The sequence below is a fragment of the Eurypyga helias genome, unplaced genomic scaffold, assembly GCF_000690775.1.
Source record: "Eurypyga helias isolate BGI_N326 unplaced genomic scaffold, ASM69077v1 scaffold11328, whole genome shotgun sequence".
NCBI lineage: Eukaryota > Metazoa > Chordata > Aves > Eurypygiformes > Eurypygidae > Eurypyga > Eurypyga helias.
In genome coordinates, this window is record NW_010264985.1 from 20570 (window position 1) to 39749 (window position 19180).

The 19180-nt window shown below is 40.4% G+C and overlaps 1 protein-coding gene across 1 annotated transcript in view; it reads left to right on the forward strand.

The window, feature by feature from the left end:
* DGKI (diacylglycerol kinase, iota) overlaps positions 1 to 19180 on the forward strand; it is a 124261-nt gene that overhangs the window by 13734 nt on the left and 91347 nt on the right. The window contains exons 6-16 of the mRNA XM_010156558.1: positions 2477 to 2572; positions 2873 to 2947; positions 4206 to 4301; positions 6620 to 6702; positions 8033 to 8093; positions 11598 to 11711; positions 12289 to 12426; positions 13595 to 13673; positions 17783 to 17838; positions 18661 to 18723; positions 18943 to 19016. Coding sequence (XP_010154860.1) covers positions 2477 to 2572; positions 2873 to 2947; positions 4206 to 4301; positions 6620 to 6702; positions 8033 to 8093; positions 11598 to 11711; positions 12289 to 12426; positions 13595 to 13673; positions 17783 to 17838; positions 18661 to 18723; positions 18943 to 19016 — 935 coding nt within the window. The remainder of the gene's footprint in view (positions 1 to 2476; positions 2573 to 2872; positions 2948 to 4205; positions 4302 to 6619; positions 6703 to 8032; positions 8094 to 11597; positions 11712 to 12288; positions 12427 to 13594; positions 13674 to 17782; positions 17839 to 18660; positions 18724 to 18942; positions 19017 to 19180) is intronic.

A 19180-nucleotide genomic window follows, 5' to 3' on the forward strand; every position in this document is an offset into this window, starting at 1 on the left:
AAAAGGCTGAAACTCTGTAAAGGGAAAGGTTGAAAGGGTCCATTTGATTTGCATAAGATACTCGCTGAAGATATGTGGCCCACATACCACCCAACACCATACAGGAAGGACTCAAATTCTTCTGTTCATCAAGCTAAGCTTGTTTAGAACCATGGTGGGCATGCAATAATAACCAAAAATCTGTCTTGAAGATTGCCAAACTGACATCCACAAAGGAGAGATTTCCTCTCTAGAAGCAAGTTAGGTTTTACATCTGGTGCCCATTTAAAGGTATACTTTGCTATCAGGTACTTCACTGAATAATGTTGTTTATAAAATACTCATCACCTTGTTATGTGAACAAGGTAGTATGCATCTGTTTCTTCAGTTTAATGTGCAAAGACTGATTACTCTTGGCTGTAATTCTTCTGCATCTTTGCAAAGAGAACCTGCATATCTTGAATCAGCTAGTTTTGCCCTTCATCTGCTATGACATGCAGTTGCAATCATCATAGCAAAGCTTTAGGGTCTCTTAACACTGTAAGTGTAGGCATGTTTTTTTAATGAAATAACGTAGTTGTGATGTAGCATATTTTATTGCCTTTTTGAGTGTAGACATGAAAAAATTAATAATAATGAGTGGAGGCTTAGACTATAACTGTTTTTAACATAGTTGTATGCCTCTTCCCACCCCACACACAGACGAGATATGTGCTATTGGGATTTAATGACAACTGCTTTTAGACATTCTTTAAATATTTTTTTAATTAGTTAGGGTATTACTGAATTGCCTTTACCCTTTCCAGAAGAATTTCATTGGGCTTAGTTCTGTCCATTGTGGAGGTAGAATAAGAAGTACAGTTCTAGAGGTACAGTTAAGTACTTGCCCAGTATAATACCTAACTTGAGTTACAGACTATGATTTGCCAGCAGAATTCACTGCACTTTATGGATTAGGATAATTATTTTGAATTCTACACCTGGATGTACTGAAGCACAAGAGAAAGCATTGATATGCACTTGACCTTTTAGCATAACACTAAGACTGCAATAGACTTGATCTCCTCTGTGTGTTTTGCCCTACTCCAGGGAGAATCTTTCAGCAGGGAATGGCTGAGGAACTAAGCTAAGACCCCCATGGGAGGCAGTTTTGAGAGTAATGTACTTTTATATTGACCTGTACCTTTATATTGATATCGGGACTTTTGTCTCATCTGTCCACTGAGGTAGGGCAATGAAAGACTGTGCAGGTGATCTTGCCGATGCACTTCCGTAGTGAGCGTAGTCTTTGTGGCTTATATGCCTTCAAGATCACTTTGTATCAGAGTAGTAAGAGTGTGAAGACTTCTTTAGGTGGTTCCTCAGAATATCATCTGAAAGGGCAAATGTTCTGTAACTGCTTTACAGAGCTGTCTTTTCTTCAATCTTTTCAGCAAGCAGCAAGGTACAGCTATATCCTGATCCACAAGGAATGTTGAGAGGTTTGACAAAAGATTGGGACCTTGTGGTCTACACCAGGCTTCTCTTGATCTGGGTGAAAAAGGATGTCGTCTTTAGGTTTTTGAGTTAAATAGCTGTTAGTTTTTCTTCTCATAGATGTGGAAATACTCATTTCCATATCTGGTGTGTCATAGCAAAGTCTTGAAATTCTAGAAGTGATCATTGGGTATTAAACAGTCTAGTAGCTGTTCTTGTTAATGTTGGTTAGTAAACAGGATTAAAGGACAGACATCACTGCATACAGACGATGATCTCTGGTCATGGTCTGTTTTATTTAGTGGCACACTTTTGAATCAAGTCAGGAGAGAAATGCACTTTCGGGTGAGCTGGGTGGATCTTGCTCCCCTCCTGAAGCCTGAAGAAAATCAACAGTCTTTCTTCTAATGACCTGTGTTACTTTATTTCCTGGTGATGACTAGACTAAAAATTGAAGTTCTGAGAAAATACAGTATTTCCTAAAATACAAAATTCCATTTGTATGGAAAAAGTTAGGGTTTCCTGCAGGTATGACTTCAGTTACAGAATTAAAATAATTAAAAAAATAAAGTTCTCCTTTTTGGACTGTTCTTATCACACCAGCACACCTTTTATGGTGCAGTTGCACTGAACAGGCTATTGCCAGCCTGGAGAATAGCTTTGCAAGTTCTATTTTAATACGTTCTGCAAATCTAAAAGCATTTTTATGTGGTTATCCCCCTGCCATGTAGTTAAGTGATATTGTTATTTAGAAACAAAGCAAACAACTCCCGCGAACACTCCCCTCACCCAAATCTGTAAATATTAACAATTCAGTTTGTTCCTTAGCAAATGATTACACAAGTTTGTTGCTGGAGCTGACTCCACAGTGCCAGCATCATATGCCATGGTGGCCTACGTTATGTTGAGTCATAATGGTTGCCAGAGTTAAAACTTGTTGTTTTCTTTCCTAAAAAAAAAAAAAATAAAAAAACATGAAAAATATCTCATTTATCATGTTTTTTATTACATCTTTATGCAGGTGGTCTCCATACCAGGAGACGAGCCTGATTGGGCAGGAGACTGGAGCCCCGAAGGGGAAACGGGCGTCTCCTACCCCTATTGGGAGGGTTGGCAGGTACAACATGTGGTGTTATGTGAGTCTATGGGAGCATCTGATCTTTTTCCCCCCTCACAGCGTGGGAAAGTTTCCAGTTCCAAAGCACCAGTCTGGTTTCCGTGTGTGGCTTTCTCCATAAACGGTGGTGTGGAAGTGTAAAGCATGCAGCGCATGTAATTTAAATCTCGAGCATGTGCCAGATACTCTTATCATTCTCCAAGTGGACATGCATGGAAGAGCTTCGTAAAGGGGCTCTGTCTGGGCCTGTCTTCTAAATTTTGTTTTGCTTTTCATGTATTCTTTTTTCTTTTGATGTAGAACTCTTTAAAGACTTCAACACGGCGAAAGAAGAGAACATCTTTTAAAAGAAAAGCCAGCAAAAGAGGCAATGAAGTAGGTATTCAACTGCTTTGGAAATCGGGCTCTTTTTTTTGAAATGTCTAAATGCTGACTTTGAGATTCAACATTTACTGCGGGTTTTAATGTTTGTTCCGCTCCCCCTCCCACTGTAAAATTCCACATTATTGAATTTGTTGTGGTAAGAGATCTGTTCTGATAAAAATTGTATGAGCAGTTTTATTTGCCAAGTTGATTTTTCAAGAAACAACAGACCAGACTCCAGAAAGGCCAGCAGCCTAAGCAACTAGCATTCCCTAGGGCTACAAGGGACTAACTTCAGACGTTTTGGTTTCCACTAGGCAGAGCAGGGGTGTGAAACTGGGGTTGTGAAATCCATGGTGAGTGCACTGACACAAGGGTCTGGTCCATTTTGGGTCTATCTCCCTTGGAGGTCTCATATTGGAAATACTCTGCTTGTCTAAAATTTGACATTGGGTCACAGAAAGAGAAAATATGGATGAATGACCTGATGGTTTGCTTTATCACATAGCTTGGTGAAGACCTTAGTTTCCAAACCCAGTCTAGTGGATAAATTTATATAGATGAACATCCTCATGGGGAGAGGTGGAGGGAGATTCTCCCTGCACAGACAGAGCTCTCAGATTAAGGGTCCCCATTTGGGTGGTGGGAGAACTGCAGACCAGAAACTTGAATCTGTCTGTCACAGCCCAGGAGAGTGCCCTTACTATTGGGCTTTCTGGTGTGCTGCAGGTGTAGGCAGGAGGGAGGCAAATAGCTTCCTCACTGATATGGCATATCTGACTTGTGACACTTATTCACAACTGAGAGAACCAGCCAGGCTAGGAATTCAAGAGCAGATCATCTGCACCTAAGTGCTGATACAACTTGTCTGTTAGATGGAATTCGTGGAAATAAGTAGTTTATCATTCTGATTTCCTTTTGAAAATCGTTTGAATTAGAAATAGCACTTTATCTGACACCTTAGTACTTAGACATGCTTAGTATGTGCAAATAATTGTTTCTTTGGGAAATAACACTGAGTAAAGTTTTAAAATAGTTTTGTGCTGGCCTGAAGTTGTTTGGTTTTTCCCCCCCCCCCACTCTTATTTTCTTACTTAATTGTCTCAGCTGGAGAAACTAGTCCCAGCTGAGAACCACATTAACATAGCTGTACTGTTCCCAGTACCTGAGGTAGTTTGGTCAGAGCTAGGTTAGTGGGTCTTCTGCATGTGTTATGACAGGGAAACATGCATAGTTTTTACTAAAGCTGTTTCTTGCTTCTGATTCTCAGGATAACAAAGGTCGGCCATTTGTGATAAAGCCTATTTCCTCTCCACTCATGAAGCCACTGCTGGTTTTTGTCAATCCAAAAAGTGGAGGGAATCAGGTAAGAACATAATTTAAATCCAGGACAAAAAGTTTTTAGTTTAACAGTATTTCTGCAAATGTGAATAGGTTTTGGTAAAATGTGAAGAATTCTTTGCAACTGAATTGCAGAGAGACCTTAGAAGAGGCCCTTGCTGTTGAATGCCCTTTCCACTTCAATGGAATTGAATGGGTGGAATGAATACTTGCGTATTTGAGCAGTTATATTTCTGTCTTCAGATTATGGCAAGGAATCTAAAGTGGTAGTTTGGAGATTTTCAGAAGAATTGTCTTTCCAGAGAAAATTTAAATTGCCAATTAAGTCTTAGACTTTTATCCAAAAAAGTGATTTATTTTTACTAGGAAAGCCTGGTGAAATTAGCAAATGTGAAACAATACATTCCTATGGCATTTAAAAAATCGTTACTGCTCTTGTACTGTTCCATAGGGAGCCAAGTTTCAATGACTATATGATCATGCATTAGACTTCTTTGTTAAGGTTCTTGGAATTAAAACTTACCCAAGTGAATGTTTTTCCAGATTAGTTCTGTCACCTTTTGAATATCAGCCAATCTGAGTACCTTTTAATAAGACAGGGCCTCCTTGTTGAAAAGATTATTGTAGGATATGAGAGTCCTGTAGAGCATGGAGAATAGAATAGCTGCTGCTCGTTTTCTCCTCTGATAAAATAATTAGGAAGGATATCAAATGCAACTGCTAAGACTCCAATTCAAAACAAAGGAAAAAATTAGTCCTTCTAACAATGTGTAATTCACCTGCAAAACTCCTTGCTGTAGGATGTTGTGGATGTGGTAAGCTTACATGAGCTGAGGGAGAGATTTGGAAGACAAAACCAAAGTTTACTAAAGTTCTGGATTCCTCTCAGACTCAGGAGTTCTACTAATTACAAGTAGCTGAGGCTGGGGGATACCTACAGCAAACATCATGTTAATTTAATCTGTTCTTACACCTTTTCTGAGGCACTTTGCTATTCTTGCTTCTCCACTTAGGGGAGGGTGTCAGACAGAAGGAGCAATTCCTCAGAAGAAGGAGCTAATGAAAAAGAAACAGGGGAAAGCAAATCATTATAGCAGCAACAAATGAAAAAGAGAACGTCAAGAATTAACAAAGTTTTAAAACCATGAACAAAACGGTGGCATGCAAAGCTGAGCATTTCCAATAATGTCGTTTCCAATAATAATGTCTGTTGATGACTGAAAGTAACAGAGGAATTAGTGGGCACTGTTCAGAGATAGTTTACCACAAGGCATCCCAGGGCCGAAGTGTAGGTTCTCATGGGATTTTTTTCCCCCAGAAAGCTGATCCTTGTGCAGAGAGCAGTTAGCTTGGCCAAGGTCAGAAAGAAATCGTGCAACTTCGTGGGGCCTAGAATGGGGAGCTGGTGTACATACAGATAGGGGAAGAAATGCAACCAACACCTTGGCAAGGAGTTTAGGATGAACTAGAAGGACTGCAGCCTGTTTCATACGACATATAGACAGCTCTGCAGAAGGGGCATGACTGAACTTTAACTGTTCTGTCACCATAACCACACATGATGCACTATCAAAAATTCCTCACTTGTACCCCCCAGGCTATGTGTGAAATGTATTCTTGAATTACTTTGGAGTACAAGCTCACCCCACAGAGTTCTTAGCCCTCTTCAGCTAGTGAGAGATCCTGCCATCTTGTCTGGGCAGAATATGAAGGGAGGGAATCATGTGTCTAGAATGTGAACCCAAGGGTTTGAGGAGAAAGTTGTATCTTTAGGTGATTGGCTGGTCACACAACATTAAGTGAGGGAGCATTGGGACAGCTGTAGCCCATAGAGTCCTTGGTTCCTGCTTCAGTAGATGGTAGAGGACTGAACTTATGAGTGTTCAAGGTGGTGATGGTGAAAGTCAAAGCAGGCTGGCTGCTTGGATGTTGGTCTTGACATTGTTTCACATGATGGTGACTTTGTGCACAAATTTGTTCAGCTCCTTGCTGGCATGGATGTTTGAGGATGCTGTGGGATAACAGAAGTTTCTTGTTGCAGGTGGTGAGAGGTAAGAGAACAGGTTGCTGTGGGAGCTGAACCTTTGGTCTGACCCCGAATACCTGCTCTTATGACCTGTGAATTAACTATGTTGTTCGTGACCCTTCCCAGATTGGTGGGTTACTGTTCTGTCAGCACTCATCTGCTAAGCCACTTTCTAGTTTGTTTCTTGGTATGTTTGCTTTGTAAGGCACAGAAGAAAGAAAACCAGTGTAAATATAGTGAATAATGAACAGTATTTCTAATAATTCTTAAGCTATTAATATTTTCCCTTAATTTGATTTTTTTTGTCTTTTTCTCAGGGCACCAAGGTTCTCCAAATGTTTATGTGGTATTTAAATCCACGCCAGGTCTTCGATCTCTCTCAGGAAGGGCCAAGAGATGCGTAAGTTTCTCGGACTAGAATACTTTTCTTAGCAGGACAGCAGACCAGGTTCTAGCTTGGATAGATTGGTAGACTGTGTATAGGGTTTACATGTCCAGGTTTTGATAGTGGGAGGGAGGTCTGCAGTGGTGGCTTCTGTGATAAGAGATCAGGAGCTGCCCCCATGTCAGACAGCCAGTTCTAGACAGCTCCAAGATGAACCTGATGCTGTTCCCAGTGCCTGACCATTCTCTGGTGGCTGACTTGCTGCAGAGTGAGGCTGCCTCCAGACTTCCACACAAGACAGCAGAATACAACTATCTCTGCTTGCTGAGTAACTAACTCTGCTTATGTGGGCAATAGTTGAAGTGTGATCCTCTTCCAAGGTAGGTAAGACCTGTCCTTAAAGGCTTGATTCTTGCTGCTAAGAGTTGAGACCATCCTTCTGTGGTATGTGAGATAGTGGTACTTGTTTTACTTAATCATCTGTTCAGCTGTACTTCTTTTTTGTGCTGCCTAACTTGTGATAGTAATTGTGTAAAATCAAATATTTTACTTGTATAAGAGCAGTCCAAGTATTTACTATTCATACTTCTAGATCATCCAACTCTTTCACTACTGCTACTCCCCTCATGACATAAAGAAGCTTTAATGTTCAGAGCTGTGTAGTGGAGTTAAAGGAGGGATACGTCATTGGCTCACTAGGCTCCCTGTGTGAATATATCCCCTCCACTGGGAGATATTTCACGAGGCCTCTCTTTCATGCAGCTGAAGGGACATGTCTTTAACGGATGTTTTTTTGGCTCTCCTGTTGATATCTTAGGTCAGATATGCAGAGAAAGGGGTCTGTTAGCTGTAATTGCCTTCTCTGGTGTTAAAGGAAAATAGTTACCAGTTGAAGAGTTGTCATGTTCTACATGCCCCAGAAATGATGGCTCAGCAAATCCTGATGAGGAACACTAGATTTTGTTTATAAAACTTAATATTTGGTGGGGTGGTGTGTGGTTGGGTTTTTTTTTTTCTCTTTAGAGTAAGACAAAAATGATTTTGTTGTCCCCAGAGGGAGCATGAGAATCTGGCCTTTCAGATTTAGCATGGGAACATGCTTAGAAAGATAAAATACTCCTGAGGAGGTGCTGCCTAACCGTGGACGAAGGGGTCATTTTGCATCCTAGTTGATTTTTGTGTGTGTGAAGTGAGGTGAGCTGCAGGGCTCAGGCTGGGTCAGGGCTGATGCTATTGAGTGCAATAAGCAGTGATTCAACTTTCACTTGGCAAAATGCATAAGGAGTGCCTGCATCATTGTTCTGACTTCTCCCCCCACTTTGTTGCCTTTCTCTCGCCTGGTCAGGCTGGAGCTGTACAGAAAAGTGCCAAACCTGCGGATCCTGGCCTGCGGCGGAGACGGGACGGTAGGTGATGCTGATGTCTGGCAGCCCCATGGTCATTGCCAAGAGTAAATTACTTGCAGTTGTGGGTTTCCCACTTTTCAATGCCTGCAGAATCAGATAATGTACCTTACACTTGTGAAATCTACTTTTTTTTTTTTGTTTTAATTTTCTGTGTGGCCTGGTCAGTGTAGTGATGGGGACAGTTCCTAATGTCCAAGGTCCTATTAGCTTTAGGCATCAAGATTTGGGGTACAGCTTAACGAAGAAAAAAACCTCTGCTGGTTTTCTCTCATTCTTTACACAGATCTGAGGGTCTAAGAGGTTAAATCAGTGTCTGGGAGCCATGAAACCTTGGTTTCTGCTCCTTCCTGCTATTGCCTCCATGGTGTCTGAGTAGTGTCAAATAGGGTGTCCTCTGTGCCCAAAGAAAGTGAGTTTCCCTGCTTTCTTTACAAAGCGTCTGTGCAGAAGAATATTGTATTGGCCATACTACTAGCTAGATCCAGGTTCAGTATCTTTCTTTGCTACTGAATTTCTGTGTTCTCGGATAAGTGAATAGAGTCAGATCTTTAAAGGATTTAGGCACTGTCAGTTGCAGACAGGCTCTGCAGTTAAGGTCCTGGAGATCATGAGTGGTAATGGACGTACTACAACCTCATTACTCTTTCCAGTGCTTAGGAAGATTGTAAATCTCTGTCTGTGCCACTGAGTGCTTAAATACAGTTGGAAAACTCACCTTTAATCTCTGTGGAGATCAGCTCCCCAAACATGCCCTTGATAATAGCTGCAACAGTAAGTATGGTAAGGCAAAAGTATTACTGCTGTTGAGGTGCAGTGGGTGGCCAGGATAGATATATGTAGACGTTTAGGACATGGGGAGTATTTTATCTTTTTTTAGTGAGCTCAACTCCCACCCTTAACTTCTGCTTGAATTTCTGAGGGAACTTTATGTTCAGCTTCTTTTGGATTCTTTTAACACCCCAGCCACAGAGGTTATTAATACTAATGCTTCCCCTGCAAGAGTGAAGAAAAAAGTGATTAGACTACTGTCTTGCTGGTACCTGGGAAAATAAGATATTAACATTGCTGAGCTGTGAACTTACCTTGAGAAATGTGCAAGGTATTGTTTTAACAGGAAGTCAAAGCTGCAAAAAAGAGTTTCAAGCTGTTTCTGAAAGTATTTTTCTTCTGTCTGAGGAAACCAATATTTTAATGAAGGGGCAGATTTCATCCTAATCGTTAAACTAGAAATGAATGCAACTACATTGAGCCTGACCCCATCCCTGGTTTTCCTGGTGCTGAGCAGTGCCAGCGGCAGGTGGCAGCACCTTCTCACTGGGATAAGCAGCACTCCCCATTACCTTTGCTGCTGCTCAGTTTGAAGCAAATTAGTATCTAGTCACTCCCAAAGCCATTACATCTAGAAATGAAAAATCTGGCTGAAATGGACTTACTGCATATTCAATGAGACCAGATGTTACCTTGCATTATTGAGGTGACTCGGAACTTATTGTAGCTTTTCCATCATCACTGCTTGCTGTTTCTTCCCAGGGCTGAGTGGAAAGCTTTGCTTTGAAAACAGTCAGGAGTGTTCTGTTTACAGGGAAATGGTAATCTGTGCCATCCTTGACTGTAAAACAAATGTAGAAGGTTTAGAAATGACCCCAAGTTAAACAGCAGTGTTGTAGTTATAAATTAGTAATTTGAAACTGCTGTTTATCAGTTAAAAGCACTTACAAAAGTAGTAGTTATTGTAATGGTACCTGTGCCAGTGGGAGGCTGAGGCACAGGTTTACGGATTAAGTCAGTGACAATGACGAAGGGCTAATTGCAAAGGACGCTCTAAGAAGTCCTGGCCTCAGTGAAGCTTTTGGGACTCTTTATTCTGTCTCTTGTTATCAGTATTGAAGGATAGATATTTTGATGGGTAGAGGATTACTTATCTCTGAAAATCCCTGGTGGACAATCCTCAGTCCTACCGTGGTGCCTATGATAGAACAAAGTACCTTCGGTGACATCCAAGTTTGTGAGAGTTGTGATTTGGAAGATTGTCAGACAATGAGCTCTAATATGGAATCACATCCCAGAGGAATGCTTTAATAATTGGACAATTGGTTATGATAAACATCTATCTGATAAATGCTATTTATATAAAAATAAATTTATCCATCCAGAGACTTAGAGAAAGACATACCCTAGAATACTGAATGGTGTGGTGGCTGCTATATTTATCAGGCCACCCCTCTGCAGTCCTTCAAATTCCAAATGTTGTTCCCAATGCCCATGTTATGCTGGGTGCCTTTCATGAACCTCTGGTGCCATCCCGGTTTGGGTTAAGGATTTATTTGAAATCATAGTAGTATTAGTTGGGGAGGGAAAATCCTGTCCAGTTGCAGTCTGGATTTTGTTTTTCTGTCTTATTTAAAAGCTCACATTTCCAGTAGAGATTGCATCTTTGAACACTGGCATCAGGGGGAAAAAATATCTCATTTTCTCATGTTTGTTTTTCTTAATTATTTAAAAATTCTGCACAGACCCTTTTATGGAATGTAATTATTTTTTTTTTTTTTAATAGTGAGAAATAGTTTAAGAAATAGTCCTATTTTCTTGTAGCAAGAATTTCACTTCTAAAAGATTTGATAACATCTTCAGCAACAATTCTTTTCTTCCCTTGGAAATTATCATGTAATAAAACCAAAATATTTTACAGTAATGTGTTCCTTCTGGCTAGATTTCTTTTTGAAAGTTTTATGTCATCCAGAATAGGGACAGGAAAGATAAATAGCTCTCTGAAATAACTAATAACATACGATAAGAGCCAGATTCATTGTTCCAACCCGAAGCCTGTATATGAGAGTTTGCCTTTTATTTTAGTCTTTTATTTCTTATATGCGTGTATACACATGTGACAAGAATATATATACAGCTTATATATATAATGCTTTGCACTGAGTGAAATAATTCAGCATTAAGGTCTTTTGTCTGGAAAATGGGAGACCTGTGAGCTAGACTTCATTTGGACCCTCTGTTCAGGACACGCTCCGAGATACCACACTGTTTTAATGTTTCTCGCATCTTCTTTCATAACAGTTGTCAAAGGTTTAGTTTCCTTTAGCATAATGGCAATTAAAAAAAAAAAATATTGAGTTGTCCATATTATTCACTCATGTTCACATAGTGTTTTTCAGAGCAATGTGGTTAGATTTCCTGCTTAAAGAACACCAACTTACATGTTCCCTTTTCTCAGTATCTCTGTGTGCTGTTAAAGACAGCCAGTGTTTACTTGCCTTTGCTTCTGCTTGCACAGGAACTTCATGAAAAGTGCTGTACCTGTTCTCCAAAAGGTGAAACCTCAAATGGTGCAGTTGTAGAGTTAAATTTGACACCCTCATTTTTAGTTCTTCCATTTGTTTTACTTGATCTTCTCTGGAAAGGGGATAGGATCAAAATATGTCCTTTTTTTTTTTTTTTTCCATTCCTTTTCATCTTCCTGACAGACAGTTCTCTGTACTTTCCGTTTTACAGGTGGGCTGGATCCTCTCCATCCTTGATGAGCTGCAACTCAGCCCCCCTCCTCCTGTGGCAGTTCTTCCACTTGGCACTGGGAATGACCTTGCCCGGACCCTCAACTGGGGTGGGGTAAGCACTGACTGTGGTACTTTTATGAGTGGTCTATCAACTTGCTGCTCTGATTTAGTTTTGTAGGGGAGAACTTCATTTTGGCTTAAATAGCAGGTGGGGCTGTGTCCAAGGTCTGCTTCAGTTAGGCACAATGGTTTGGATCAATTTCCAGTCTGGGATCTTGAATTACTAGCAATGTAGTTGTTGTTATAAAAGTGTATATAGATGGATCTGTCTGGTATTTCAGGCCAAGTAATTAGGAGGATATTCAGTCTTCTAGTTTAATCATAGTTTAAATTTTATTTCTCTGTATTTATCCATGGCTACACCGCTGGAGTTATTCCAGTCAAGGCAAATACACTTTTGAATTCCTCTTCTTATGGCCTTACTTTGCCTGCCCAGACTTGTGTACCTCAGCAATAGCTTGCTAAAATGCTTGATACATGGAAATTTAGCAATACTTTGATGTCAGAAACACCTGATCTGGTGTTTTAGGCCTGTGTGAAAGGAGGGACATCTCCCAGGTAACTGGTGAAGGGCTTGCTCTGCTTTCACTACCCGTGGCTAATAAACTGGTAACATTCCTCTGTGTCAGGGTTACACAGATGAGCCAGTGTCCAAGATCCTGTGTCATGTAGAAGATGGAACCATTGTCCAGCTGGATCGCTGGAATCTCCAGGTTGAACGCAACCCTGATTTGCCACAGGATGAGCTGGAGGATGGGGCACGTAAGGTTAGAACCTTCTTTTTCCCACGGAGACTATAGGATGCTTAAGAGCAAATAAGCTGCATGGGTGGGAAGCTCTAAAACTTTTTAATTCTCTAGTTGAATCTCTTCCTTTTGCTCTTTTCATGTGTCAGTACTTCCACAGGTGTGTGAAACATAACACATACTATCCATTTATTTCTTGTCTGTAACTGCCAGGTGTTGAGCAATTATCTGATGAACTAAATCCTGGGAAAGAATGCCTAGCACTTTATCTGAAAGGTCATTGTTGGTTTATTTTTTTCTTCAGTTAAGCTGGGGTAAGAGGCCTATGACTACCATTCAGTAGTCATTTAGTCTAAATTAGACTAAATTAAAAACAGGATGTAGAATTTTATTCCTTAGGATTTTGCTAATGGATATAATCTGTTTCCTAATTTACAGCAAGGTGTAGTGTATTTATATGTATTTAACTTTCGTGTGTAGATCTCTGTGTAAACTCCATTAATGTATCTTGATAGCTGGCTAATGGGAAAATTTTTGTCTAAGAGAATCACATTTTATGGTAATGTGTCATTTGGACTGGAGGTATTGTAAGTGTTACAATCATGAAAATGGCTCACAGAACAATTTTTTTCTCAGTTATAATTTTAGCTTGCCTATCAGGTGCTACTGTTCTGTCTCTACAGCCCTGCTGGGCGTGTGTGATGGTGAAGAGGCCAGTTGTATACTTCCCTGCCTCATGCATCCTCAGTAGAATTAAGGCTTCTTGTCTGGGACCTGCATTGCTCCTAGTTACATATGAAACAGGAAGAACACAGCTTGAGTTTCATCCCCCATTCTGAGCTTGAAGTGCCAGCATTTCGGAAAACCTTTCTATTGAGATGTTAGGTGGAGCAGCATCATGGAGAACCTCAATGACAACATAGGGAGCCCTTTGATGTGTTTACAAAGATACATATATGATCCTAAAGCATTGTAGATGTTTGTGTTGTTTCGGATTTTGTATTTGATCATCTTCCACATGCCATTACTAACCTTCAGAGCAACCTTCTGTATACATTTCCCTGATATGTTCCACTTTCTCCTTCGTAGGTTTTAATGAGATGCCAGGTTTGAAGTGGTTAATTCCTAGTGTGTCATGGCATATTTCATTCATGTTATTTTTATAAGTCTTTTTATTATCCAATTACAGCTTCCTCTCAGTGTCTTCAATAATTACTTCAGCCTTGGATTTGATGCACATGTTACACTGGAATTCCATGAATCTAGAGGTAATAGGAACCAGCCTTGGGAATGGGTGATTATTTTATGAATTACAAATGGAATTGGATTTAACATGCTGTTCCAGCTTTCCTTCTGATTTATAAGAACATAAAACCATGAAGATACAAGAACTTCCTTCCAACTTGTAGGTATCAGGAGTTTCTAAGGGACTTCATGATTTAAAAATGAAAAAAAGAGTACAAAGAAAAGTGACATTCACTCGAGGAAGGACTGAAAGGGGAACTTTTCAAAGTTTCCAGTCTTCTAAAGGAGACACGGAATAAGCAGAAAGAAAAGCAAATGTAAGTCAGGTGCAAGTGTGGAGGTAGAGGGAGGAGAAAAGCTGCAAGACTGGAAGTAGCAGAGTAGCAGGAGGATAATTGTTCTCAAACTGAACAGCTGTTACCCGTGGATGGGTGTAGCCTAACAACATTTGACTTGGTGCAGACCCAGAGTGTCCCTGTGCAAGTGAAAGGTTTTAATGTCCACAAAACCGTCAGGAATTTGAGCTGTTGTAGCATCTTATTTGTCTACTTGCTGATGGCAGTTATTCTACCTCATACAGGTCCAAATGTAGCTTAATGGTGGGCTTTGGACTGATGTAAACTGCTCTGTTTATGATTTAGGCAAGCATACTTGCATAAACAAACCCTGTTCAATTGTCTGTGTTCAGCTTTTGGTCGTTTCAGCTTCATTTTCAGGGTTTTTTGAGTTTTTTTGAATCATAGCCTCCCTTATCTTTGCTTTCATACTATCAGAGTGTCTTTTCAAGATGAAAAGATAGCACTCTAATGCCATGCTAAATAAAGAGCAGGATACATGATGGAATGAGCTAATGCATATTTTATAATGTTTAAGACTGCTTCAAGCTCTAGGAATAATAATGAGGGGCCACAAAAGGGCACAGGAATGAAATGATGACAGCTGTATGCATTTTTTTTATGAATGCATATCACTATGCATTGCTAATGTGACTCTGAATATACAGTATAGATGAAATGCATGGCTACTTTCTCACTTAATGGAAGCATTACTTAATAATGAAGTTATGAAGCCCTATAAAGAATGGATGTTATTCCAGAGATGGCAGTGTTTTAAAAATTAACATGGGTGAAAAAATACTTGGCAGAGCAAGCTGTGTGTCTGTGAGTGGGTATGTGTGGCCAGGAGAGCTTTTCATAGCACAAGTGCCTGCTCTTACTAGTACTTACTGCTGGTGTTTTCCTTACACTCTCAAAACATAAAATATACAAAATGAATCCTATGTATTCTAGGAAAGAAAAGCTTTTATAGCCTTGGCGGTGTTGCTGGTGTGTCGGTTTTCTTGTTATTTCATGTGGAATTGGGGTTTTTTAGCCTGGAGAAGACTGAGGACACCATACTGTAGTTTTTCAAGACTTAACGGGGGCTTATAAGATGGGGACAGACATTTTAGTAGGTCCTGTTGCAACAGGACAAGGGGCAATGGTTTTAAATGAAACGAGCATAGATTTGGACTACATTGAAGGAAGAATATTTTTGATGAGGGTGGTGAAACATTGGAACAGGTTGCACAGGGGGTAAATGCCCCATCCCTGGAAAGCATTCAAGGTCATGTCAGACAGGGCTCTGAGCAACCTGATCTAGTTGAAGTCACTGCTCCCTGCCAGGAGGTTAGACTAGATGACCTTTAAAGGTCCCTTATAACCGTAACTATTCTATGAATTCTATGAATTTTAAAGTCAGGCTGGACGAGGCTTTGAGCAACCTCGTCTCGTGGAGGGTGTCCCTGCCCATGGCAGGGGGGTTGGAACTAGATGGTCTTTAAGGTCCCTTCCAACCCAAACCATTCTGTAATTCTATGAATGAAGCAGTGCAAAATGGATTCTGACCTCGTTTGCCATTGATGACAACCCAGAGAAACTCTTAGGAGAACTTCAGCAAAACTTAAAGCACTTTCATGGCTGTAGTGCTTGGTACATTAAGATAAGTGATTGAATGCAGTTGCTTATGTGGAGGTATTGTAATCACACATAGTATTAAACCAAACACCTACCTCCAAATAAATTGATTTGAACTCTCAACTTATTGGTGTACTTCGTGCTATACCGATTGGTCAATTGTTATGTTTTTGAAGCAGTGATTGCAATGTCTCAGAGGAATCTGTACATGAAAATGACCTTTTCCATGGCCACCTCTACACTTTTCTTGTGAATAATCAGATTGAGCCTTAAGGCTTGGCTCCAAGCCTAACGTATTTAACTCTGCTGCTTCAGGAAGTGTTCTGGGTAACAACTCTTTCCAGTTTCCTCCCTTGTTATCCTTATGCTTTGGTGGAAAACGGGAGATGCAATTTACTTTATCCCTGTTCACATGCTGTTTTGATCCCTCAGCTCTACAGGACTGTTCATTTGCAGGACCCCCTCCCCTCACTACACACAGAGTGTCTAACACATTCTACTTCCTACTCCCTTGATGACTTGAGAATTGTGATGGTTGAATGAGCCTTGGATATGCAGTCAGTGATTTTCTTATACAATCCAAGTTGCACTCTAATCAATTTTAGGCTCTATTCCACATCGCAGAAAGAGTCCTTCCTCCCTTTGCGTGCTCATCTGCTATGTCAGAAGCAAGAGCAGTTCAGTATGTTGAAGCAGTTAAGTATATGCTGAGTCCCTGACCCGTTCTAAAGTGGGGCTTTGGTTCCAGTCAGCATTTGTCCATGTAAGAGTCAGTGCCTTTGTGGCTGGTGCCCAGAGCCATCAGGGATAAGCATATCGTAGAACATACAGCACAGGCACTGAGCCTTCACGAGTCTCCTGCTTCTTGACATGGGGCGTTGAGACCCTGTGAAGAGCTGTCAGCTTAGTGAGATGACTTACCTATGCAGTTAAATTCATTGTTTGAAGAGGTAGCCCTGACTGTGTTCTAGGCTCGCCTGCAACACAACAAATGGATGATACATTAGCTAAGTAGGTCATTCTTACAAAATGGAGCCTTATATTGTGAGATGTAGTGACTTCAAAGAGAACTAGAAGTATTGTTTCAATTGTTCATTTGAGAAGAAGTAATTTGGAAGTGTGCACGCCAGTGTGATGCTTTAGCTAGAAGGCCTATCTTGATACTTGGATGTTTTGACTAGAGAATTACTGAGCAAGGATAGGTGGTTGGTACTACCACTGAATACAGTGTCAGAAGGGCTGCTTCTGAAATCCCTGGATGTCACAGGCTAGGAAAGCAGTTCCCAGGGAGGCACAAGGATGACCTGTGTTCTGGGAAATATGCCTTATACAGAGAGATTAAAAGAGCTCCATTTAGCTTATTGGAAAGAAGGTTAAGAGGCGATTTAATCACTGCCTGTAAGTATTTACTCAAAGAGAAGATATCTGATATTTGGGGGCTCTTTAATCTGACAGAGAAGTGTAATGAGATTTAGCAGTTGACAGCTGAAATCTGAAAAGTTCAAGATAGGAAAAAAGCTCACGTTTATTTTAACAGTGAGAATAATTAACCACTAGATGGGCCTTACTGCTGAACTATTAAAATTCTCCATCACTTGGAAGCTAATCAAAATGAAACATCTCTCTAAATAAGTTTTAGAGTAACCACTTTTCTTTTTCTGCAGGAATATTGAGTAGAGATGTCTATTCCTCAGTACGTTCTAGATACCCTCTTTGTAACACATCACAATTTAAGGGTCTGTTTCATTTTGTAATTTAGTAGTGCTTTACTCCTGCTTCAAAGCATGGGTTAGTGTGTCTTGAGGTCTGTTAATAATTCTTAGAGGTCTGTTCTGCATTGATAGAAACAGAAGTATCACAAATGGTACTGAGGGATCTTGAGATGAAGAGTCTGAGAGGTGATAAATGAACTGGTAGTGTTCTTGTTACATCTTTGCTCATTTTTCTATCTATTTTCACTCTACAGGAAAGGGGAACAATTTAATATCAAAGTTTGAAATTTAATAGCAGATAATGGCACAGATGGGGAACTCGCACAAGAAAAATAAGTTTATGTTAATATTTTCACTGAGTGATGCATGCTAAAAGCACTGTAGTGCTAGAAGGGAATGTGAAGATACAGTGGAGTCTACTTGTTTTATTAGGGTGTTCATATTTTTCCTTTTATCCTTTCACAGAAGCAAATCCAGAGAAATTCAACAGCCGATTTAGAAATAAAATGTTTTATGCAGGGGTGAGTTGTGATTCATCTTACAGCCTGATGCTGACTTAGTTGTTTGAATGTTTGCTGAAGTACCTTCCCTCTCACTTGCTCATGTCAGTTCATTTTGCTTGTTGCAATTTGGCGTGCACATGTACTGCTTCTGGCAATGCTGCACATGTATGTCTGTTGGGAAGTGCCTGAAGCGCTGTTTTACAGCACTTAGGGGGTGAGAGAAATGGTACCCTTTGAACATAATACTGGCCATGTTTAGTCCCCCTGCTTCTGGCTCGTGAGCTTCTCAAACTGCTCTGCTTTTGTCAGGGTTAGGGCAGCACACTGATATTGCCCTTCCTAGAGAAAATCCCCAAGTGCCGGCCCCTATCACTGTGGCTTTGAGGCGTAGTCTTGGATGTAGGGTTATGGGGAGTGGAGATCAGAGATCAGCTGTTTGGAGTGTTTCTTTTTCATGTGTGAATACAAAAATTAAATTACCTGCTTTCTGCATTCAGGAGGTGCATGAACAACACTTTATTTTAAAATACCGTTATTAAGGGACAAACCCTAATTTGATAATGTGTGACATTTCTGGATGATGACTTCCACCATACCCACATGCCTTAAACATGGAAACAAATATGTGAGCAAGAATTTGCCTTTAAATCCTTGGGGGCCCAAGTAACTTCTTTGGTTAATTTCTCAAAAGGAGAAATATCATAACTGGAAAAAAGGAAAAAAAACCCCTATCTCCTAAGAGCAAGAATGTTTGACTAAAGGATGGCATTTGGTAATTAACTCTGGTGGGATAAGGAAAGAGGAAGCACTGGTGACAATTCCTGCACTTATTTGTTGCAGGCAGCCTTTACAGACTTTCTGCAAAGAAGCTCAAGAGATTTATCCAAGCATGTTAAAGTTGTGGTAAGTATAAGAAATTGTGTCATAGTATTATGGGAGGAGGGGAGGTGGAGAGGGAGCGAGGTGAGAGTTTAATGGCTCTGTTACTTTTCAGTTTTGAGCATGACATTTGCAACACATTCCAAGGAAAGTCTTGGGAAAGTTGTTACAAAGCAGCAGCACTTCTCTTGTCTGTGGCTCCATTCAGCAATTTCTCTGTGCTCTGTCACTTTGGCTTTGTAGTGTGATGGTACAGACCTGACTCCAAAGATCCAGGAGCTGAAGTTCCAGTGTATAGTGTTTTTAAACATACCCAGGTAAGCTCAAGACAGATGCTTGGAGTTATAAAAGAAAAAAAAATATTTTTTTTAAAAAGGTACTTACAATGTGTCCTAGGCTGGGTGAATGTGCAGGACTTGTATTGCCACTGTGCTGCCCTCTTGAGACCTTAGGTGGTGATGAGTGTTGAGAAATACAGAGT